The 23,287-nt window shown below is 42.5% G+C and overlaps 4 protein-coding genes across 5 annotated transcripts; 2 read left to right on the forward strand and 2 right to left on the reverse strand.

Annotated features, from left to right (window-relative positions):
* LOC8078904 lies at positions 169-11,392 on the forward strand. Of its 2 annotated transcripts, XM_021458726.1 has the most exons (23): positions 169-447; positions 622-691; positions 816-1,499; positions 2,488-2,666; positions 2,765-2,839; positions 2,923-3,057; positions 3,987-4,105; positions 4,295-4,591; positions 4,665-4,752; positions 4,922-5,027; positions 5,617-5,727; positions 6,300-6,463; positions 6,775-6,895; positions 7,121-7,345; positions 7,432-7,622; positions 7,813-7,980; positions 8,071-8,176; positions 8,263-8,400; positions 8,503-8,667; positions 8,741-8,944; positions 10,279-10,473; positions 10,547-10,618; positions 10,726-11,392. In XM_021458726.1, the coding sequence occupies exons 2-23, from the start codon at positions 644-646 to the stop codon at positions 10,876-10,878; spliced, it is 3,744 nt and encodes a 1,247-aa protein (XP_021314401.1). In that variant the 5' UTR covers positions 169-447; positions 622-643; the 3' UTR covers positions 10,879-11,392. The 2 variants fall into 2 exon arrangements, with proteins under 2 accessions (XP_021314401.1, XP_021314402.1); XM_021458727.1 differs by lacking the exon at positions 622-691 and having other exon boundaries at positions 220-447; positions 10,726-11,339.
* On the reverse strand, positions 11,850-13,901 carry LOC8075186 (peptidyl-prolyl cis-trans isomerase FKBP12). The gene is made up of 5 exons (XM_002454541.2): positions 13,648-13,901; positions 13,288-13,321; positions 13,106-13,167; positions 12,523-12,575; positions 11,850-12,224 (listed from the first exon to the last, which is right to left on the reverse strand). The coding sequence occupies exons 1-5, from the start codon at positions 13,733-13,735 to the stop codon at positions 12,123-12,125; spliced, it is 339 nt and encodes a 112-aa protein (XP_002454586.1). The 5' UTR covers positions 13,736-13,901; the 3' UTR covers positions 11,850-12,122.
* LOC8078905 lies at positions 15,109-16,808 on the forward strand. The gene has a single exon (XM_002452823.2). The coding sequence runs from the start codon at positions 15,700-15,702 to the stop codon at positions 16,453-16,455; it is 756 nt and encodes a 251-aa protein (XP_002452868.1). The 5' UTR covers positions 15,109-15,699; the 3' UTR covers positions 16,456-16,808.
* On the reverse strand, positions 17,921-20,132 carry LOC8075187 (universal stress protein PHOS34). The gene is made up of 4 exons (XM_002454542.2): positions 19,738-20,132; positions 19,523-19,626; positions 19,309-19,427; positions 17,921-18,311 (listed from the first exon to the last, which is right to left on the reverse strand). The coding sequence occupies exons 1-4, from the start codon at positions 19,925-19,927 to the stop codon at positions 18,236-18,238; spliced, it is 489 nt and encodes a 162-aa protein (XP_002454587.1). The 5' UTR covers positions 19,928-20,132; the 3' UTR covers positions 17,921-18,235.

Consider the following 23,287-nt stretch of genomic DNA (forward strand, 5'->3'; position numbering starts at 1 on the left):
TCTCGAATCAATTGTTTCCTTTTAGGCCGATGATATGCTTCCATTAATTTTTTTTTCTAGTGAAGGACTTAACCTCGTTTAGTCGTTTTCTTCAAAGGGAAGGAACGATATACATCTATGCTGCTAAGACGGTAATACCGCGCCAACAGAGGGCTTAACTGCAATTCGGCCGTCACTTTCCTGTTTATTCGAAGGCAGTGGGGTTTATTTTTTTTTTCAGTACGGGCATGAGCTAATAAACACGTCTTGTCCCTTTCTTCCTCCTCCTCGGCTCCCCTTCCCCGTCGCCCACTCTCCCCCGTACACTCCGTTGCGCTCACACGCTCCCGTCGCTGTCGCCCACCGCGCTGCCCGCAGAGTTCGTCCCGACGTTCGTCCGAAGAAATTCAAATCCGGGGCGCTCGCGTCACTCCAGGCGACGAATCCGCGCGTCGACTCCGCTCCAAGGTAAGCATTTTCCCCTGCACGATTCGGCTCCCATTCCCCTGAATTCCTCCTGCGTTCAAATCTGCGGCTGTGGAAAATTTTTTTCGAGGATTTTTCGGGTGCGGGGATCACCCGCATTTGGTGCGGCTGGCTCGGTTTTTTCTGATTTTTGCTCGATTTGTTCGTCCGTTTCAGTCGGAACCCGCATGCGCTCGCCATGTTCACGGAGGGGCTAGATCGCGACGCCCTCAAGTGGGTGCGAGAGGTGTGCGAGCTGGCGGCGCCGCCGAACCCTAGCTGGTTTCAGCTGCTGCAGCCTCGGGTTCCCGTTCTCTGATGCGTGTTTTTTCCTGTTCCTGATGGTGTTTGTTGGTGGAATGCGTCTGCAGGGCCAGGGAGCGGCGGCGCTGCATAGCCACGACCGGATGGACGCGCTCCGTGCCGTGCGCGGTGCGGCTGGCCGCGGCGGGCTTGGCATGCCGACGCCGGAGAAGTTTCGGAGCGGCCACATGCCGCGCGGCGCGACGGTGCCGCTGTCACGCTCCTCGCTGCGCAGTGACGACGGCAGCGCCGTCTCGGGATCCGACATGGACGAGTCGTCGGACAACGATGAGATTGAGGTCTGCAGCGGCAGGTACTCGGTCGACTCGTCACCCCGCCGCGACGACGTGACCCGACGCACGGCCGTGCCCCTCTACCGCTACGCAACCATGCCTGGGCAGCAGAGCTACTACTCTACTGATGATGGTTACTCGGACTTAAGCTCTTCTCGAGACACAGCACTGCCAAGAGCTAAGGCACAGCCGATGGGGCGGCCCCAGGCACGGGTTGTTGAGTATGCTGATGAAGAGTACTCGGACTCTCCAGGCACCTCCGAATTTTCTAGCCAGGTGGAAGGGCAGAGCAAGGGTGGGTATGCATCAGAGTACTCCCATACTGGTCCAGCCCGAAGAGAAGTGAACAATTTGGTTCCTAAGAATCGTGCAGCAGCTGCAGAGAGGACGCGGTACCAACATGACAGCCATTCTGCTCATGTCCCCGTTCGAGAGAATGTGAAATCAACACGTAAATTGGTTAGTTTTCTTTGTTTATTTACAAAAAATTTCCATTCATCTACCCCGCTCTTTTTCTATTTGATAGCACCATCTGTAAGTTCCATTTTGTTTCAAGTTGGGGTTGCATTTAAATGTGTGGGAATATGGTAAGTATAAATGATGCTCAACGAATAATATTCCTGTTTAACTATGATAATTGTGAAAGCATCACATAGTTGTCGATAAATTTTCATATTTACCCAGAAATGTTTTTGAAGTCCAAATGTTCAAAGCATAGTTATTTACATGGATCTGAGGCAGTATGTGTTTTAACTTTGAAATTGTTTGACAAATATTCTAGTTATAATTTATCAATCGGTTCTCCGGACACAATTTTCTGCAAACATGACTGGTTCATTGAGTTATCTTGTGTTCCATGGCTAAATGCCTATATTGGAGTAATCCCATTCCCATGTCTATGTAAGTCACTCCTGATTCTGCTGAAGGATAACACACTTATGCATTTAGTTTACTAGGATAATGGTCTCGATGATTCATGGAGGAAATTTGCCTCTGAATGATCCAGAAGGAACTGAGTTCTTCCTTTTTTTTTTCATTTATTGATATGGAATGTTTAAGCAGCAGAAGTACTAAATCTCAACTGACTGGAACGGCTATTTCTCTGTTTCTAGTCAATGTGTACTATGGAACGTACCTTGAACCAAAGTTGCTATTAAAATTTTGGATGCCTCTGGAACGTACATTGAACATTTCTTACTGGGTTCTGATGTCCTCTGAAGAGAACAGCTAAATCATTTTTATAAGATCATTAAAATAGCAGGTTATATTGTCATGTTTCTTGCTTTCTCTTTCACCAATGACATTATTCCTCATCCTCGAAAATGAACTTGCAGTTATAGTACTGAATGGTTCTTAGTTCTTACATGGTCCTATGTGTTGATTGCACTAGTTTCTTGGTGTGACTTTATTAAAGATGTTCAAGTTTGACGATTTGGTTTATGTACAGAATGGGTTGTCTGATGTCCCCAGTGCACCGCCAATAAATGATTATGACCAGGACCAACATCCGGTTACTCATGATGATACTCGGCCTTGTGAGAATTCAAATTTCACCAATGGCTTATCTGCCAAAAAAGATCACCAAGAAGTCAATGGAGGAGCTAACTTAGCTGACAAAAATGATAGGTAGCCTCTATAAGATGTCTTAACATAACATTTTTTAATGAAACAAAATGTTTCATTTTGCTTATCCATCCTTCTTGTTATTTTTTCCTGCTATGTAGGAGCACTTCGAATGCAGGACCCACAAGCAAGCCATCTAGCTCGATTCCTGTTCGAGTCCCAACCTTTCATGCCAGGTATTTTTTTGATTAAACAAGTGTTTAAGTAACAGTAGTGGTCTATAATCACTTCTAAACACATTTGTTGAAACATTTTACAGTCTGCAAGGGCCCTGGTATTCTGTACTTGCTTATGATGCTTGCGTCCGCCTTTGCCTTCATGCATGGGCTAGAGGCTGTATGGAAGCTCCTGTTTTTCTGGAAAATGAATGCACGCTCTTGAGAAATACATTCAGGTAAGTTAACTCTTGCACATAATTGAAGATAGGTCATAGGTCACTAAAACCAAACTATATTGTATCTGCACCATGCTCGCTGCCTCTAGCAACTGTCAGTTCTGTCATTGATGAGGAATTGAGGATAGCCATTAGCCCATTACTTTGTGTTTTGCATTTCTAGGGTCAGGTGTCAACACCTAGAAAAAAACCCGCAATTGTGCAATGTAGGATTCTATTATTATTCTTGGTTATAGCTCCTGCTGTCCACTATGATATGGGATTTTCTTTTCATTAATTCACCATGATGAAATGATATTGACTGTTGAGGCACATCGTGTGTTTTTGTTCAAGGTCAACTATACCAAAAGTCGGTAGGAGTGTAAATCCTACCTGTCCTGTGTGCTATATAACCATGGCTATCAAAATCATTCAGCTCGCATGATCCTCCATGCACTGGCCGTCTTGGTACTCCCTTGGTGTGACTTTTTCCCCCAGTGTGCATGGGGATGTCTTCTGATTTCCTAAACTAATTCTTTTGATAAAACAATGCATTAGTTTAAATATATTCTGTAAGCAAAATACATCTCTAAAATTAAGTTGGTTTAATTTGAAAAATGTAACTGACAGTTACTATTGGATATTGTAAAGAACAGAAGATATTAAATCCTTCAAAGTAGTTTCTTTGAATATCTACATATGCATTTTGAACCAACATGGTGCAATGATCTTAAGAATAGCAAATTTCAGCAAGACCCCAAATATTATTACTTAAATGCTAACTTTGGCTTCCACATTCAGCATGCTATACACACCTTTTTGTGTACTTCATTCACAAGCTTATTAGTTATTTATTGCTCAGGCTAGTTGTTCTACATATCTTCTTTTGTCACATTTTTATTTAATGTGACACTAGAGTAAGCCTTGAAATTCTTGAATGTTTCATTTAGCTTGCAAAATGTCTTGTTACAATCGGAAGAGGAGCTTATGTCGAAGCGCGCATCAGAGCTAGTTAGCGAAGGGGCTGCATCAAAGCCCAAGAAAACAATAGGCAAAATGAAGGTTCAAGGTACAAAACACATACATCTTTTCCATTTGAATACCGTATCTGCTGCTATTTTCTGTTTATTATTGATGAAGATCTCTAGGAAATTAGTGCATTCTATTGATTGTTGGACTGTTGCGTGTGCTCAGTTTGGACTAAATACAAAAAAATGCCTTTAGGGACTAACATAACTTAATATTATTCTGTTTGCAGTTCGCAAAGTTCGGATGTCTGTAGATATGCCTTCTGGTTGCAACTTCTCATCTCTGCCAATGGTGAAATTGGATTCTGTCCGGTACCGTTTATCCAATGTGCAATCCACACTTTCATCAGGATGGGAGTCTGTACGGAGAGTTCGAGTTCTACCACAGCTTCCTGCTAACAGTTCGTTCTCAAAGCACAGCTTAGCGTACATGCAAGCAAGTGCTCAGTATATTAAGCAGGTATCCGGCCTGTTAAAGGTCGGTGTAACTACTCTGCGGAGCAGTTCAGCATATGAAGCACCACAAGGTTAATATGCTTTATTTCTCCCATAGACTTCAGCCTCTTGACTTGGTCTCATATTTTTTTTTTTTCGCCTCAGAAACATACTCCTGCCAGTTGAGGCTTAAAAGTTCACCTGAAGATGATGTGGTACCTATGCAGCCAGGATCTGGTGAAACACATGTCTTGTATGTCCAAGAGAAGTTCCTAAAATAACATCTTATTTTATAATAGCTATATTACCATTCATTCATTTTCTCTAAATGCTACACAGTTTGTTATATGTTTGTTCAAACTTACTTTTGTAAGAAAAAAAAAGCTTAATTTTAGCAAACCTGACTATCTGTCATATTTCAGCTTTCCTGATAGCCTGGGAGATGATTTGATCATCGATGTGTCTGATTCAAAGGGAAAGTCCTGTGGTCGTGTTGTTGCCCAAGTTGCTACAATGGCTGAGGATCCTGTAAGATTTTATGAACCATTTTGCTACTTGTTTGTCAAAGTTCTTTAACAAAAAGGATTCTTGTTAGTACCTGAACTATTGACCAGTTGATTGATTCAGTTATCATGAATCTGTTAGTCCCTGGTTCAATCCTGGATCGACAAAGGAATTCGTACCAGGTCTAGCTCCCTAAGTAAAAATTGTTGCCTCTCGCGTGTGAAGCCAAAATGGAAATGTGCCATACTCAATGACCTATGGGGCCTTGGATGCCCCTGTCGATCAAACGAGGGACATGATCATTATGCTGTGTAGTTTGTTGGTCTGGGCTTGTACATGTTGTTTGAGTATGTGTGGGATTGGTGCGAGTACACAAACATGTTCATATACTACTATCTGTGTAGTTTGTTGGTCTGGGTGTGTACATGGAGCGTGAATTAGTGTGTGGAGGATTGGTGTGAGTACGCAAACATGTTCAGATACTATCATACCCATTAGGGGTGTAAAAAAGGGCTCTTGGTGTTCATACACTATTTTTCTTGATGTATCGTATAACATTTATGGCTAAATAAAACTAATGCTCCTCCAAAAACATCTAAATTTCTTTGTGCAGGCTGACAAGCTACGCTGGTGGTCAATATTTCGGGAACCTGAGCATGAACTTGTGGGTCGTATACAGCTATATATCCACTATACAACTGCTGCGGATGAGAACAATATGAAGGTAGAGATGCTTCAGCTCTCTGAATGTGTTACACATTGATCTTATGTAACTTCTTTGTCCTTACTTCACGGTTAACTCTACCTGCAGCCCACATTCTGCTACTACGTTCATTAAATCGGTGGTTAATTTACTATAAATGTAACAGTAGTTGAAAACAATAGCACTATCTGTATCTGGTCATCTCCAGCTTCCGATAGTTTTCTTATCACCATGTAGAAAAGGGCTTGTTACTTGCCAAACATGTAATGATATTAGTGAATTATCTAATGTCTGTAGTTTTGATTTGACATACTAAGAGCATCTGCCATGTGAAATCATATTACTCTTAAGTATCCTCTTAGCCAGGGATAATGGACCTAGATAATACACAAAGTTTGTTGGCTTGAATACAAGAAAATAAGGTAGCCCTTTTCAAAATTTCGCTATATGTTGAAGGAATACTGATTTGTTTTGACTGTTTGGACAGTAATGGTTGTCTTTATAGTTTATATTAACAGGCATGATTTGTTAACTTGTTGGACAGTAATGGTTGTCTCTATATTAATAGGCATTCTTTGCTCTGTACTCTGTAGTATGGTTCTGTTGCAGAAACTGTAGCGTATGATATTGTTTTGGAAGTTGCAATGAAAGCGCAACACATTCAACAACGGAACCTTGTGGTACATGGCTCCTGGAAGTGGTTATTAACAGAATTTGCATTGTATTATGGGGTTTCAGATGCCTACACGAGGTTGAGGTACTTACCTATCACACTGGGCTGCAGACTTTTCTACCTTCTAGCCTTTTACTGTTTTGTTATTGTGAATTGTGATTTATAATTTAACTTATGAATTGTGGCATCATTTATTTAATCTAATATCCTTCTGCAATGCATGCCAATTATTTTATTATATGTTCTCTTGTACTTGATATGTAGCAACATGAGGGCATGCCCTGTTCGGCGCTAGTTGTTTAGATTTAATAATGTATTGAATTGCTATAACCCCCTCCATTTCTCGTTGTCTTCTTTTTCGTGCTGTGGGATTGCTGACTGCTATTCTTGTATAGGTACCTCTCTTATATCATGGATGTTGCAACTCCTACTGCTGATTGGCTCAATCTGGTTCATGAACTTTTGTTACCTATACTGATGAAAAACCATGGTACTGCTACTTTGAGCCACCAAGAGGTACATTTCTCTCTCCCATTAGACATGTATTGTTTTCTGAACACTGTTTTTGGGCATGGTAACACGTTTCCTAGGTTTATGTCAATGCTACATTGTTTGTCCAAATTAAACTATAATTAGTTAAGCAAATTTATTCTTCTTTTTGATTCAGTATTTTTATCTGTCCAAAATGCTGCTGTGACAAACATGTCACTACTATTGCTTGACTGAAATTTCTTCACACAGAACCGAATACTGGGGGAAGTTGAGGAGCAAATTGAGCAAACTCTAGCTATGGTTTTTGAGAACTACAAGTCATTAGATGACTCTATACCGTTGGGTTTGGCGGAAGATTTTAGGCCTCCAACTGGATTGGCTGCTGCTGCTCTGGAACCAGCTATTAAGCTGTACAGTCTTCTACATGACGTCCTATCTCCGGAAGCTCAACTAAGATTGTGTGGTTACTTCCAGGTCATTATTCAACTATTCGGTAAACAAATGGTATCTTATGTTCTTTAGTTATAACTAATGCTTTTATGTTTTTTATTCATGTCCAGGCAGCTGCCAGGAAGCGCTCGAGGCGCTACATGCTTGAAACTGATGAGTATGTGTCGGGAAATTCAGAAGGTATCAGGGTGGACTTGGTAACCGTTACCACGGCATACCAGAAGATGAAGTCATTATGCAACAATCTGCGCAATGAAATTTTTACTGATATTGAAATTCATAATCAGCACATACTTCCCAGGTACATGATCTTATGCAAGCTTCATTACCAATATGCTTTAATGTCATAGCCTGTTGTACACCTTCTAAGCACAGGTCATTTGCAGTCTGAGAAATATCCATTATGTGTTATATATCTGTTTGTTCTTTCTTTCTGATCCTTTTGGTTTTGACATATTTCCACTTCTCTTTGTTTCCTTTTGCTTCCACAGCTTTGTTGATCTGCCAAATTTAGCTGCCTCCATCTATAGTGTAGAGCTCTCAAATCGACTACGTGCTTTTCTTGTCGCTTGCCCTCCTGCTGGTCCAGCATCACCTGTTGCTGATTTGGTGGTTGCTACAGCTGATTTTCAGAAGGATCTGTCTAGCTGGAATATCTGGTAATTTTGTTTACTGGTAAATAAATCTAAATCAATAGTCTCTTGCTATATTCCTGTCTTTGTCATGCCTTGTGTTTGAATTTTGCACAGCACTATAAAAGCAGGCGTTGATGCAAAAGAGCTGTTCCATTTGTACATTGTATTGTGGATTGAAGACAAACGCAGGATGTTACTGGAAAATTGCAGACTGGACAAGGTGAGGTGATAATTTTCTATTTGCTGCACATTTTCATCATGTTACTCTTTCCAATTTCATTCCTTGGTACATTCGCCAATTTTCAGGTCAAATGGTCAGGAGTTAGGACCCAGCATATGACAACACCTTTTGTGGATGAGATGTATGATTTGCTAAAGAAGACATTGACAGAATATGAAGTTATCATTTGCCGATGGCCAGAATACATATTCGTTCTTGAGAATGTATGTAAGAAACTCTATTTCTTTTAGAGATTCTCTAATTCATTAAGTTGTAGTCCCAAAGTCTGACGTATCATGTATCGTTTTGATTCTTTGAAACAAAAGGCCATTGCAGATGTTGAGAAAGCGGTTATAGAGTCTCTGGAAAAACAGTATGCAGATGTTTTGGCTCCACTGAAGGATTGTATTGCACCAAAGAAATTTGGCCTCAAAGTTGTCCAGAAACTCACAAAGCGCAATTCAACTGTGCCCTATACTGTACCTGAAGATGTAAGTTTTGTTATTAATTTTTACGTTTCTTGGGACTTCAATTATTGATATCTGACCCCCTATCTGCTTTTAGCTTGGCATTCTCTTGAATACATTGAAAAGACTACTAGAGGTTTTGCGACCTCGAATTGAGAGTCACTTGAAGTCATGGAGTTCTTGTATACCAAATGGAGGAAATTCTGCAGCCATTGGAGAAAAACTTAGTGAAGTTACAGTGACATTGAGAGCTAAATTCCGAAATTACATGCAAGCAGTTGTCGAGAAGCTTTCGGAGAATGTGAGTGTCCTTTTACATCCTGTTACTTGTTCCTGATCTCAGCTGGTTACAAATTCTTGTGAATCTCTGATAAGGTTAGGAGAGGTGCTAGGCAGTATCTAGGCATTTTGCCAAATTTGCACATCATGTGTAGCTGAATAAATTATATAATTAGAGTAGCTGAAAACATTATATTAAAAGAGAGTACCAATAGACATACCTTATAGGCCTCATTCAGTTGGGGTTGGGAATGATTCACAGCCGAGTTTCCTTCAATAATTTAAATAGCGTCGGATCGGTTCTGGCCAGGAATGGCCCGGAGCGGAGAACCGAACGGGGCCTTAACAGCTTTACAATAGACAATAGTGCATTAAAAGAAAGAAAATAGCAAGTTAGATACTTATCTGAATGATCTCAGCCATCTCCCATCCATCAGACCATATCAGCAGCAAGGAAATATGTATTTTAAATCACAAACAAATGGACAGCAGGTCAGCAGTACAGCAGAACACGTGGCAAGTTATTATAATTCATAAATAAAGCTCTAGTTCAGAGACAGATAGTTCTCACAACATAAGGAAAACAGTCACGCAGCAGCACTTCATAAGTTTAAGAAACACATGAATGCATCATAAAAGATAAACCATGACATGATAACCTCTGCTTCGGCTTCCCGCGTCCGCGCGAGCTTCTGCTTCGCCCGGAAAAAAGTGGCCCGCCTGCGCTTGTCCGCTTCCTTGTTGCCTCACCAGCCTTCTTGCTGCTCCGCCTACCCCCATAGGTCCCGTGTGACCCTTAGCCTCGCGCCTAGGTGGCCGCAGAACACTGATATCTGATATCTTACTGACACAAACATACCATGTCATAACCAAGTCACTTTTCATGCATAGCTTTACTTGAAAATGAGATTTGCTTAATGAGTTATCTTTATCCATGCAGCAAGTTCTGGCATGGATCTGCTTTCATGAGACCAGGATTTAGTTTCTAATGTAAATTTATCATTATGGGTACTTTTCTTTTAGAAAATGGTCTTGTACCTAATAAATTTCTATGTATATGCTACATTTCACCTCGGATTGAGACCAGAATTATGAATGCCTTCATGTTTATTTGATCCTGGTGGTGTTCTAATTTTGATCTTCTATGTAGGGGTGATTTCATCTATATGATCATTCTGTAGTGTTTCAGGTTTTATACTTCTATTCTATCGAACCAAATCCTGATTCCATATTCAACTTTATGTTGCACCCCTAGCTATGTAGTTATGGATAGAATGGGAGAGGCCTTACTAGCACTTTACAGAGACAAGTACATTTGTTGTGAAGAACAGTTTTCTTACCGAAGTTTTTATGCAGACCCGTATGCAAAATACCACAAAGCTCAAAAAGATCATTCAGGATTCAAAAGAGTTGGTGATGGAATCTGATATCCGCAGCAGGATGCAGGCCTTGAAGGATCAGCTAATTGAGGCAATAAATCATGTGCACAAAGTCTCTGAAGTACATGTTTTTGTAGCCATATGCCGAGGTTTCTGGGACCGGATGGGACAGGTATATGAAGTATCAGTAGTGAGTAGGGATGGTTCTTTTTCGTCCTACTGTTACTAATTTGATCAATATTTAGGATGTGCTGAGTTTCCTGGAGAATCGCAAAGAAAATAAAGCCTGGTATAAAGGTGCACGAGTCGCAATCTCAGTAAGTTCATGTTCCCACGGTCCCCAACTTATGGACCATGTATTCGCCTATCCTTTTGATGCTTCCCATCTCTTACTCTAGTTTAATAAAACGTGTTAATCTGGCAGGTCTTGGATGATACTTTTGCAACCCAGCTGCAACAGCTGCTAGGTAATACAGTCCCACCGAAGGAACTAGAGCCACCCAGATCTATCGTGGAAGTTCGCTCTATTCTCTGCAAAGATGCACCCCGCCAGAAGAATTCTAGTTTCTATTATTGATGATCAGGCTTAGCTGTACATAGTAGTCTTGCGCAGCAGCGCATGCCGCTTTTATCTTGGAGAGAAAAGGTCAAAGTGCTTGGATAGCCGGATCTTTAAGAAGAAAAGCAATAGACCAATGAGGTTTAGAGGAGGCTCAATGATATCTGAGAAGCTGGCCTTGTGTTGCACCATAAAAAATGTTTTTGGTGGTAACCTGGCTATGTTCCCATTGCCTGTGGGATGGTGTCAACATTTGGAAACTGGATTGCGCGTTAGAGTATAATCCAATTGACGTTGTAGGTTAGCTTCATTGATAGCACCTAGCTGTGGTTAAGCAGTTGCTCTATTTTTGAACATGTTAACTGTTCTTAGGAATTCTTTGAAAGGTATGGACATGGACACAAAAAAAATTGATGGTTATTGATGCCCCTGTATTGTATAGCTATAGCGAGGAAAGAAGTGCATATAAGCCTTTTAAATTTCAATGTAAACCGTCTTATTCCATTTTCAAGTATGAAAACAATTGATGCTTCATGTGGCCATCGACTTAAATAGAGTAGATTATCTTTGCTGCTTTTGCTGCGAGCTCAGCGTCACCTAGACTTTTTGCTGACGACGAGGCTAGCGCATGCAAAATTCCCACTCCCATATCAAGGTGCAAGCATAGGATGCCTCGATCTTAAGCCTAATTACAAACGCCTAGACAGTTCACGCATGCCCCTTTTGGTATCGTCTCCAACTCTCCATTCTCCACGCCGGCACGCCTACATGATCATCTCTTCCGGTTCCAGCCGCGGCAGCCAGCTGCTCAGGGCACACGATCATCTCTTCCGGCCGCGACTCCGCCCCTCCGCGATCACTAGAATAGGCTCTGCCAAATTTCCATCAGTGTTCGTCTCACCGGACACGGCGAAACTAGTAACTTGGGCGTCCGAGCCATCTACCGTTTCATTTACACCGCGGCCCATCACAGATTCACAGAATCCGACTGCAAGAATTGCAAGTTTATTACGGCCGGCTACGAGTATCACATCGGAAGCCATCGGATTATAGTCATTGACGAGAACTTTTGAGTCGTCACACAAGGAACTCCATAAACTTGACATCAAGGTTACAGAGTGCTAAAGTTTCACAGGATTTCACTCAGGACACCAATCTGCTGTATGTAGCATGAGGTGACAACGGAATTATTTCATTACTTCAGAGGCATGGCCAATGTTTCCGTAGCTGATCGAAGGCTCCATCAGCTATTACACTGTGAATTACTGGGCACTGAGGACTTCAATCTCGAACGCCAGCACTGAGTTTGGTTGAATTCCCCAGGCTTGGAACCCGCCAGCTCCGTAAGCATAATCAGGTGTGCACTGAAGCAAGAACACACTAATATCAGGTGCCAGGACAAAGCTAAGATGAAAAAAAAAGAACTAAAGAATATCGAGTGAGAACAGATTATCAAAGCAAAGATAATGCACTGCAGAAAGGGGGAAAAATCTAGAGTCATAGCAAAGCTTTTTTGAACAAGTTACTTTGATCTAGAGATGCCTTCAAAGTTGCAGTAGTAATAAAATGCTAGAAGAATCAGTAAAGCGAACACATTCAGACTAATTTAGCTGATGAACAAAATAAACACATTCAGGCTAGTTTCACGTCTGAGGAGCATACCTGGATACGAGCAACTTCACCCACTTGCATGGTCATAACTCCCTCATCCCATCCTATAGGAAACAGAGCAATCAGCACAACAGTAATTAGAATGGTTTATTTGGCTAATAGACCATGATTTTGCAGGCCTATGAAGTTTTGGCATGCAACATGAAACTGGACTGACCCTGAACAATGACTGCTCACTTTTGGAAAAATCTAAAGTGCTCTAGGCTTCATATGAGTTAATTCGTCAAGGAAAACATGACTGACAGTTTGCAACCATGGCTAAAAGAGAATACAAAGCAAACAAAGCAAATTTGGAGCTCTAACAGAAATAAAACATCATGAACTGATGATATGTGGATTGGAGCTCTACCAGAAATAAAACATCATGGATTTGCAAATTTGTAATGCTCATGCTCCATTTATAGATAACATCAAAAGTACAGGTTGGATATACCAATATAACATACGGACTGGAAGCAATCAGAATGATCAGGTAATGGAACCCTTGCTAAATCACAAAGTAATACACGTGAAGATAACTAACAGGCAAAGTTATAAGGTCTTCACATGAACTGATGATATGTGGCATGATTACCTTTGATCACTGAACCCAGACCAATGTTGAAACTGAATGGCTGCTGCCCAGGGTCCTTGGTGCTGAAAGAAACAACAGAACATAGTGACTGACAGGAAAAGAACTACTTTCAGTGTACACGTGCTTATTCCACTGATGTGCTACACTTCGATGTAAATCAAGAAAATAGATTGATAGTTTACCTCCAAAATTTCTTGGATAGATCACGATCCTTCCCTGAAAACAAACCCATAGCAGTAAGCAAAAGTTAGCAAACAATTACTGCAGATCAGATAGTGATAGTCATAACACAAAAGAAAAGGAAACGAATTATGCAGTGCACTAGGTTCGCTTGCAACTCTGGATCAGATCGATCTCAACCCTACGACTGAACATCGCATCCTAATAAGCATCAAAGCCGAGAAAAAAAGGGTCGCCGCTTATTCATCGAGGCTACTACACGACATGGATCTGAAAGAATCTAACTCTAAACCCTGAAGTGATGCGGATCCAAGAACAACGTGGTAAATCAGAGGTCTATGGGATGAAGGGAAGGAGCGAACCGTAGCCGGTGCAGTGGACGGTGACCTTCTGGCCCTTTACCGGCTTGGGGCCGGTCCCGGCTCTCAAGATCTGCTTCTCGAAGCCCATCCTCCTCTTCTCCTCCGACTGTTTTCTGTCTCCTCTCTTTGGGCGGCGGCGTTTGTGTTGCGAATTGCGACCTGGCCGTGGTAGCGTTGCCGTATTTGTCGCGCCTCCGCGGTATCTTTTATCCCTTTCTGCTGCAAGGTGCACAATGTCTTTTTTCCTCTGCCGTCCGATGGACACTTTTGTAAGGAACCAAAATGATTAGTCTTTATTTTCTTATTACTTTTTATTTTATACTACTCCCCTTCTTTAAAAAAGTGCAAGGAACCAAAATGATTACTCCCTATTTTGTTACTTTTTATTACTCCCCTTCTTAAAAAAACACTATGTTATCCTTACTGGTCAATTTTTTAAAATTTAACTAAATTTATGAAAAAATAGCAACATTCTTATCTTTAAATAAATTATTATAAAAATATATTCACAAAATATACTACAAATATTAATATTTTATTATATATGTTTAGTTAAAGCTAAAAGTATCCTCACAAAACAAGAACAACACTTGTTTTGAGACACACGTGTATATGTCAAAAAAAAACTGTTTTGATCCACTAGCACACTGGACAGTTAGATAAGTTAAACTTTTATATAAACTATTAGCAACTTTAAACCAGCTAATGGAACAAAGAGTCTGTTTGGCTATTTGTATAAAGAGCTACTACTAGCTATCAACATGGTAATCTATGAGAGGCGCCTATTGCAGCAACATCACGAATGGTTATAAAAACAAGGCCTAATAGTTGGCAGCTCCCTAGCTAATAATGAGTAGATTGGATCTAATAATTTTAGTTGCTAAATTTTACTAGTAGTGGATCAAAGATGTTCTAAGTTTATTCAGGATTAAACATTTTTAACTTTAACCATCAACTGTAATTGAACTACTTATAACAAAAATATTTATCATAATAAATCTAAAAACATAAATCTTATGTTCTTAGTTTATATAAAATATTCAAAACTAATGCTCAAAGATATGTCAGTCAAAACTAATAAACAATATTTTTAAGAGAACAAAGATTATATTAAAACTCGACATATTACATTGCAAAACTACACATAAAAACCTAAGATAAAAGAAGAAAGAATATTTGTATTTAGATCCTTCTACCACGTTCTTTTTCAATAGTTTTTATAGATGCCTATGCTCTAGATAAATCGAGTCCATCTAAACCAATAATCACCTATCACGATGAAACAACAACCTAGAGTTAATATCCATGCAGGAAGTGCGAAAAGCACCAATGTCTTTTCATATAGTGAGTATGGAGTGGCTATGAATAAAATCTACGCGTCGCTTAACTTAAGATTAAACAAAATAGAGGAGTTATAAAAATAACAAACTGACTATTTAATATTGCAAGATATTTACATGTCACTTGTTCTTCTATTTGAAGATTGGGATCGTATCTAAATATCCAATATGGAGTTTGGCCAAAAACCCACCAAAAACAGGAGGAGACAAACAACCAAACCAGAAATCTGGCCCCGTAGCTAGAAAGCCTAGAATCCACGATCCACGGCATCCATGATCCATCACCGCCGTCCGCCCGTCCGTACCCCACGAAACCGTTCCAAAACCATTCAGCGGCACAGCCCCCCGCATAAACTCCCGGCGCAGAGCCGCTCGCCGCCGTCCTCCGTCCCCAATTCCCACGCGGAACCTCCCAATTCCGCACCCACCGACCCACCGGCGGCCACCGCCGATGGAGACCTAACAGTAGAGCCGCTCCTACCCCCAACCCAACCGGGCAGATCCACCTCCATGGAGACCGAGCGGATCCGGGAGCTCATCCTCCTCACGCTCCGCGCGCCGCACTCCCGCCTCGCCCTCGTGGGTGGCAACCACACCGCCGCCCGCTTCTGCACCCGCTAAGCTCGCCTCCTCACCCTATCCACGCCGGCCTTCTCTTCACCGCCGTCTCATACGGCAAGCGCTCTTGCTCAGCTCAACCAAGGCGTCCGCGATGCCGGCCGACAGCGTCGTGATCCGTCTCCCCGGCCCGCGCGCCCTCCGCGTGCTCGCGCGCTCCGTGCTCTTCGCCGTCGCGCTGCTCTCCCTGCCCTGGCTCCGCAGTGCCGAGGCGCCCGCCCGAGGCCGCGCCGTCGACACGTGCGCCGCAGCCGCAGCCCAGGCGGAGCTCCTGCTCCGCGACCTTCGCCAGGAGGGCCTGCTCGCCCACGGCGCCCGCGCCGTCGTCCTCGGCGCCGATGGCGACTGCGATCCGCCCGCCCCGAAGCAGGACCAGGACAGCGTCCTGCGACCCGTCTCGCTGCGTCGGATGCTGATGATAGGAGACTCGTCAGTGGACTTTCTGCTGGATTTCGGGTACTTCAGCGAAGACGCTGACAGGTTCGCCTTCGCCGATCGGGTGCTCAAGCATGGAGGCATTCTTGCCGCCCCAATTGACTCGCTGAGCGCGTTCAGCTTGCCGCAGAACTACCGCGTCATATACATCCATCGGTTTGCCGAGGCTTTTGTTGGGGTCAAGAAGATTGCCCCCGCAGACGACGACAACAGCCATGCCGGCACCAGAACAGAGCTCTCATCACCTCCTTCCCTGAAGGATGGGGTGCTTTACAGTCAGCAGGCTGAGACTACCAATGGTGAATTCAAGAACATGGCGAGGAAGCTCTTATTACTTTCAGACATCACTGGAATTCCAGCGGCATACAAACGTAAAATGTTGGTGAAGATGCTCCGTCAGGATCAGAAGAGTTGATTCTGCATCTTTTGTGGAATGTGAAAAGGCTGGTCCTTGCAGTGGAGTAAGCTGTTCTAGCTTCCCAATCCCAGGAGAGCAGCAACAGCACATCAGTTATGGGCTGAACCGACTGCATACACAGTGAATGCATGGTAGTCATTGACAAAGTCAGTGAACCAGCATGAATATTCTTATCAGTTGCAGTCTAGTAAGCTATGATTTGTAGTACCTCTTAGCATCTGGTTTGTTCTTGCTGGGTTTTCTTCTCTTCAGTTGTTGTTTGCTATACTTCACTTGGTAATAAGTCTCTCATCCCATGTATGATGTATCATCTGTGCTGATCTGTGACGTTCATAGCTGTCTTCGTGTTCTGGCTGCTGGATCCTTTACTTCGGGCCTGTTTGTGGAGAATGCCCGAGAATCCTTGGAGCCCCTTTCTCCGCCAACAACCCTCTATCAGTAAATTTTACAGAAAAAGAAAATGATATTTGGAGTAATTTGGTGATATTCAGACTTCAGACAGCACCAATGCCACCATTCTCCAACAATCACAAACGTTCACTGACTCTAGTGCATCGCCATGAACTCTGTCCAGGCAGATTGTGGACGAGGCTAATACGTGGGTCCAAGTGGGTTCAGGCAGTTGACGTCGCTTCGATTTCTTTGTGCTTACTGTTTGAGGGGATTGTAAACTCTTTAGGCCTTGTTTGGATGTAGTCGTATTTACTTCAATCCATGTGTGTTGGTGGATTGGAGTGGAATTTAGTTCATACTACCTCCTCTTATATAGTGAAAAACGTGTCAAGCCACGGTCGTGAAAATAATAGAGCAACTACAACAGACAAAAACAAGCATGGTATGTCGGAGGAGGCCGATGTACAGTATATGTGATGCCAGAATTGAGCTATCATTGGTCATCACTTATTACTGCCTGAGACTGGCGACTGAGAATTCAAGAACATGGGATGGGGAGGAAGCTCGGCCTTGTTTAGTTCGCCAAAATTTTAGTTTAGCTGTTGTAATATTTTCGTTTTTATTTGACAATTATTATTCAATCATAGACTAACTAGACTTAAAAAATTTTGTCTTACAAATTATAAACAAACTGTGCAATTAATTTTTTTTATCTATTATCTATGTTTAATGCTTTATGAATATGCCGCAAGACGACGGAGAATTTTAAAAATTTTTAGGAAGTAAACCAGGCCTTACATTCAGAATCAGAGCCCAACGGCCCACGAACGTCGGAAGCTTGGAGCAGATGCTCCGTCAGGGTCAGGATCAGAGTTGATTGTGAACACTGAACAAGCTGCGACCAACAGCGGGGCGGTGCTTCGCCTGCTTAGATAAAGATAAGCTGTTACCAGCTTTCCAGGACAGCAGCAGCAACACACGAGTAATGAGCTAATCGATTGCATACGCAGTAGGCAGTACGCATGGGAGTAATCGGCAAAGTTCAGCCATATTAACTAAAAAAAAGACATCCGACAAAGAAACCGAGGTTGGTAATTTGCGCAGTTTCAAACTTCAGGCTTCAGAATTCAGACAGAACCTTGTCTACAACAATTACAAGAATATACAGAACAATCTGCCACAGGACCGATTTATTTCCACATTACACAACCAAAAAACCCTCCTCCTTTACGATGAAAGATACCACATAGCAACCCTCGTCCCTCAGCAGCACCAACAAATGCAGAATGTGCAGGAACATATCCTACAGGATTACAAATGGCACAATAGAAACCTCAAAAACCTTGAATGGAGGTACACCAAAGAATGCTGGGCTGAGGGAATCTCAAGTCCCCTTGATCACAACAACAGGGCAGCCCACATGGTTGATACAGTAGTTGCTCACACTGCCCAAGAACACCCTGTACAAAGGAATCGATACATCAGATATCAGATTGCGGCTTTGATTTGATACAGAAATCGGACAGCAGGAGGCATAGTAGTCAGGCACTTGTACGACTATCATAAAGGGTTTTCAGACAACTGGCTGTCCAACTTGTAACGAAACTTTAATGAAATGCAGAACGATGGCAGCACTCAGACTCAGTTCCAGCTGCAAAAGAAGAGTGATCACTGATAGGTATCCAGACAGACATCCTAGCAGAAAACTGAGCCACTGTACATGATACACACAGCAGCATGCTAGAACAAATGAAGTATTATGTTTCAACATCAACAAATGATGATAAGCATATCAAGGGATTCATAATTGAACAAATGAAGTATTATGTTTCAACATCAACAAGTGATGATAAGCATAGCAAATAATTTTCTGCAACTGAACTTGTCAAAACAGTTTGAAACTGTCATCCATAGATGAGAGAACAGATTAAAAACAACTTCCTTGCAGCTCACAATGTGTACTTAAACAGAAGTATGTGATTAGCCACAACTCTCAAATATGATGCCAGGCCAGATTAATAGAAAAACAAAGTGATAATATGTAAAACTTTTCCCCACATGTCCCGAAGTGGAAGCTACAACTAATGTCAATTTTGCGTGCAGATAGAATTTAAGTTTGGATTTAGCTCTGCTCAGTCTGCACCTTTTTTAATCCTTGTTGTGATGCCCACAAACGTTTCCCTTGGAAGGTAGTCCAGCCAGCTCTTTATTCAATGTTGTTGCTTAAAAGATGCACATCATCATCTATCTACTACTATATACTTAAGATAATGTTGCTTTCTGATGGAGTACTAGCTAGTTCAGAATATTAGTATTAGCTGGCTCGCTTCCTAACAAGTCATGTGTTATGATATTGATCGGGCACAGAGTCTGTCCCAGTTAGGCAGTACAGCATCGAAATCAGCAGTAACTTTAGCTAAGCAAAGCACAAGGCAAAGGCAGGATCTCTGTTTCTACCTCTTGAGCGGCCCAATGGCACGGCATCCCATGACGAGCAGATCGGCCTTACTGTTGGCCGCCACCTCGCAGATCTTCTCCTTGGGGTCCCCGACCACCACCTCCGTCTTCACCTCCACCTTCATCAAGAAACAAATCCCCAATCAGTGAAACCGGAAAAAGGGGGCGAGGACTGAAATTGAAGAACAGATCGGTCCTCGCTTCGCCCCCTTACATTCTTCTCGGAGCAAATCTTCAGCGCGTGCTCCAGGATCGCCTGCGTGATGCGCCGCTGGTGCGCCTCGATGGCCTGCGTGAACGCCGGCACCTCCACCCCGCCTGATCAACCAACAAGCGCCGATCGACCCCGACCAGGAGAACAGCCGTCAAGCCCCGCCCCGGACCAGATGGACAAGAGCGTGCCCGGCTAGACAAGATTGGTTCGCTTACTGGGGCCGCCGAAGGGGATGGGCGCCGGGTTGAGCCCCGCTGCGATGTTGGGCGGCGGCTGGACGTGGAGCACGACGAGCTCGCCGTCGGGGCGCAGGCGGAGGTTGTCGAGCGCCCACCGCAACGCGTTCATGCTCTCCTCGCTGCCGTCCACCGCCACCACCACGCTCGCCAGGTTGCCGGTCGCCATGGGGGAGCTCCTGTCCTGCTTCTGCCTAGGTCTCCGTCGCTCGTTCCCAAGCGTCGCCGGCTCCTCGATCGGTGAGGGATCGCCAGGCGCGACGGGTCGGTTCAAGTTGCGTGCTGCCGCTACCTCCTTCCCCTTCCCTGCAGACCCAGCCTGCTGCTTGCTCGCTTCGCTTGGCTGGCTGTAGCTGTACTAGAGCTGACTGAACTCTCACTAGCTAATAATTGCCCGGCTCTACTTTGATCTAATCAAGCGGTGTCTTGCGGCCACATGGTGCTACGTGGCAGTGTACGGACGCTGCCCGATCTGGAAGTTTGCGCGGATCCGACCCAATCACCCAGCGGCCAGCGCTGGCCGCCGGCCTGGTCGTGATAATATTTTTACATCAAAATTTAGCTTAGGCCTTGTTTAGTTTCGAAATTTTTTGGTTTAGGATACTATAGCACTTTTATTTTTATTTAACAGTTATTACCTAATCATAGATTAATTTAGCTTAAAGAATTTATTTTACGATTTACAAGTAAACTGTGCAATTAGTTTTTATTTTTATATATATTTAATGTTTCATGCATATGCTGCAGTATTTAATGTGACAGATAATTTTGAAAAGTTTTTTATTTTTAGGGTCAACTAAACAAGGCCTTAGGACTTCTTTAGTCCTTAGAAGCTAAAAACTTTTTAAGATTTTCAATCACATTAAATTTTGCAGTAAAAACATAAAATATTAAATATAAATAAAAAATAATTAATTACATAGTTTGTCTATAATTTACGAGATAAATTTTTTAAACATAATTAGTTCATAATTGAACAATAATTATCAAAAACAAACCATGGTCTAAAAAGATTATAAAAAATAAACGAAAGTGCTACAATATCTAAATTCAAATTTTTTCACAAACTAAATAAGGTCTTATACTGATATTTTTTTGGTGTGGATGCCAATTTATTTCTCTTAGATCATTCTATAATCCACGTGATATTGCCTGCACCTACTCGGGTCAAAGTAAAGCCACCGCGCTTACAAACCACAGATGAGTGAAGAACGCCTGCTTTGTACTGCCAAAGCTGTAGGAGCATAGGACTGGTAAAACGGTGAGTTCAGAACAAAGAAGCCTTCGGGCTTTTCAAAAATAGCATTGGGAGACGACTTCACCATCTTGTCGAAATTTGGAGTACTGTAACTATGGCCTGGTTTAGGTACCAAAATTTTTCAAGATTCCTCGTCACATCGAATTTTGCAGCACATGCATGAAGTATTAAATATAGACGAAAACAAAAACTAATTACACAGTTTGCCTGTAAATCACAAGACGAATCTTTTGACTCTAATTAGTCTACGATTGAACAATATTTGTCACAAACAAACGAAAGTGCTACAGTAGCGAAATCTAAAAAAATTTCGTGAACTGAACCAGGCCATGACAAATAGATGGATGAATGCATAAAGGTATGTCGTCGGCGAACAGAAATTGGATGAATGCCTGTTAACTCCGATCAGTTGTTCAGCCTACAGGCGCTCGGAAGTGTTGGGTGAGGGCGTGAGGCGCTCCGATCAGTTGTTACTCACGCCTTGTTCAGTTCTATTTTTTTTTTGGTTTTTGGGACTATAATACTTTTGTTTTTATTTGATAAATATTGTCCAATCATAAAGTAACTAGACTTAAAAGATTCATCTCGCTATTTATAGGTAAACTGTGTAATTAGTTTTTATTTTTGTCTATATTTAGTGCTTTATGTATGTGCCGCAAGATTTGATGTGAAAGAGAATTTTAAAAAGTTTTTGGTTTTTAAGGTAACTAAGGCCTCGGGAGGACTATCACTGTCAGAGGACTATCACTGTCACAGAGGCTGCGTTGTCGCCAGACAGTTCCCAGTAGCCAGAGAGCGGCAGTGCAGAAGCAGTGGGCCGAAGAGCAAGCCAAGTGATTGAGTATAGGCCAAATGATTAGAGCAAGTTTGTTGTCAACAAAAAATTAGAGCAAGTTTAATAATATAACCTACTTGCTGTCTGTAAGGTTCTTTACATCTTTCTACTAGTCTAAATGTTGTAAGGAAAAATAAAAAAGAGAAGATATCTTAAAGACATATATAAAATAACTTATTGTATACCTTAAGTCTAATCACTTGGCTTAGTCAAATACTTGTCTCTTTATTGACCTTGCTCTCATCCATCGTCAACATGTAGCCCACCCACCATCCAACCATACCGTTCCTTCTATCAAAAAAAAAACCATACCGTTCCTAATTTCACTCACAGCCCTTGTGTTGCGTGTCGAAATACTCCCCTCGTAAGAAAAATGGATAGAAACGGTGCTGGTTAAACTATCTTAAATTTATTAAGGCCTTTTTTTAGATGTTTTTATTTTTATTTTGACACTGTAATATTTTTATTTGTATTTGATAAATATTGTCTAATCATAAACTAACTAGACTTAAAAGATTTTACCTCGTGATTTACAGACTGTGTAATTAGTTATTTTTTATCTATATTTAAAGCTCCATATATGTGCTGCAATATTTCATGTGATGAAGAATCTTGTAATTTTTGGGTTGTTGAGTGCGTCTAAGCGAGCCCTAAGTTTATAGCAAATAATACTAGTATTTGTGCCTTTAAATAGATTTATTATGATAATATATTTTATAACTAATTTAATGGTACTGATTTGTCTTTATAAGTTTTAGTATTTTTATATGTTTCCAGTCAAAAGTTGAAATTGTTGGACTTTTTGAAATACGATAATTGCATCGTGGATGGAGGTTGCAGTACGCGTGTTACTGCTTGTACTGTGTTTCAGTCATGGTTCCATCACTGTCACGAGAGATGTTGGAGCAAATCCCGAGGTGCAAAATGTGGTCGATCTCACGAAGCAACTGTTCTTTAGCAGTTCCCCGAATTTAAAACCTCCTTTACGGAACGAGCATGCGTGTCGACCTGTCGTGCACGTCGTCGTACCCGTACCCCCCTCAAGCGTTGCCCAAACTCTGTGCACCGGACGGAGGACCTTATCTTCCCACGTCGGTGGACGGTGGGCATCAGTGCTCAGGTGCACATGCCAATCTTGGTTGTGGGTACTCCAGCACACACAGGCGCACAAGCGAGCACACCGCGAGTGGCTGTAGCTCGGCCTCGGCGGTGGCACAGGAGATCCGAGCGCCCCTTCCCCGCTTCCCTGCAGCGCTGCTGGTGCTGGTCTCCGGAATCCGGTCTCCCACAACCACAAAAGCCGCCCACCGCGTCGTTTTGCTGCGCGTCCGGAAAGGGGGAGCCCGGACGGAGGCGCGCCCCGGCAACAGGACGAAAGTAGCAGTGCGCCAGTGTGCCCCCCGGCGTCTGCCTCGCTGCCGCGCCAGCAGCCTGAC

This window comes from Sorghum bicolor, chromosome 4, assembly GCF_000003195.3.
Source record: "Sorghum bicolor cultivar BTx623 chromosome 4, Sorghum_bicolor_NCBIv3, whole genome shotgun sequence".
In the NCBI taxonomy this organism is placed as follows: domain Eukaryota; kingdom Viridiplantae; phylum Streptophyta; class Magnoliopsida; order Poales; family Poaceae; genus Sorghum; species Sorghum bicolor.

Excerpts from the sequence above, each read along its gene's own strand:
- LOC8078904 (XM_021458726.1), top strand. The coding sequence starts at position 644 with ATGTTCACGGAGGGGCTAGATCGCGACGCCCTCAAGTGGGTGCGAGAG. Across the intron at positions 4,106-4,294 it reads AGGCAAAATGAAGGTTCAAG|TTCGCAAAGTTCGGATGTCT; the intron begins GTACAAAACACA and ends TTCTGTTTGCAG. Across the intron at positions 7,623-7,812 it reads AATCAGCACATACTTCCCAG|CTTTGTTGATCTGCCAAATT; the intron begins GTACATGATCTT and ends TTGCTTCCACAG.
- LOC8075186 (XM_002454541.2), bottom strand. The coding sequence starts at position 13,735 with ATGGGCTTCGAGAAGCAGATCTTGAGAGCCGGGACCGGCCCCAAGCCG. Across the intron at positions 13,168-13,287 it reads CTATCCAAGAAATTTTGGAG|CACCAAGGACCCTGGGCAGC; the intron begins GTAAACTATCAA and ends TGTTTCTTTCAG. Across the intron at positions 12,576-13,105 it reads TCTGGGTTCAGTGATCAAAG|GATGGGATGAGGGAGTTATG; the intron begins GTAATCATGCCA and ends TGTTTCCTATAG.
- LOC8078905 (XM_002452823.2), top strand. The coding sequence starts at position 15,700 with ATGCCGGCCGACAGCGTCGTGATCCGTCTCCCCGGCCCGCGCGCCCTC.
- LOC8075187 (XM_002454542.2), bottom strand. The coding sequence starts at position 19,927 with ATGGCGACCGGCAACCTGGCGAGCGTGGTGGTGGCGGTGGACGGCAGC. Across the intron at positions 19,428-19,522 it reads AGATTTGCTCCGAGAAGAAT|GTGGAGGTGAAGACGGAGGT; the intron begins GTAAGGGGGCGA and ends TTCTTGATGAAG. Across the intron at positions 18,312-19,308 it reads GCCATTGGGCCGCTCAAGAG|GGTGTTCTTGGGCAGTGTGA; the intron begins GTAGAAACAGAG and ends TCCTTTGTACAG.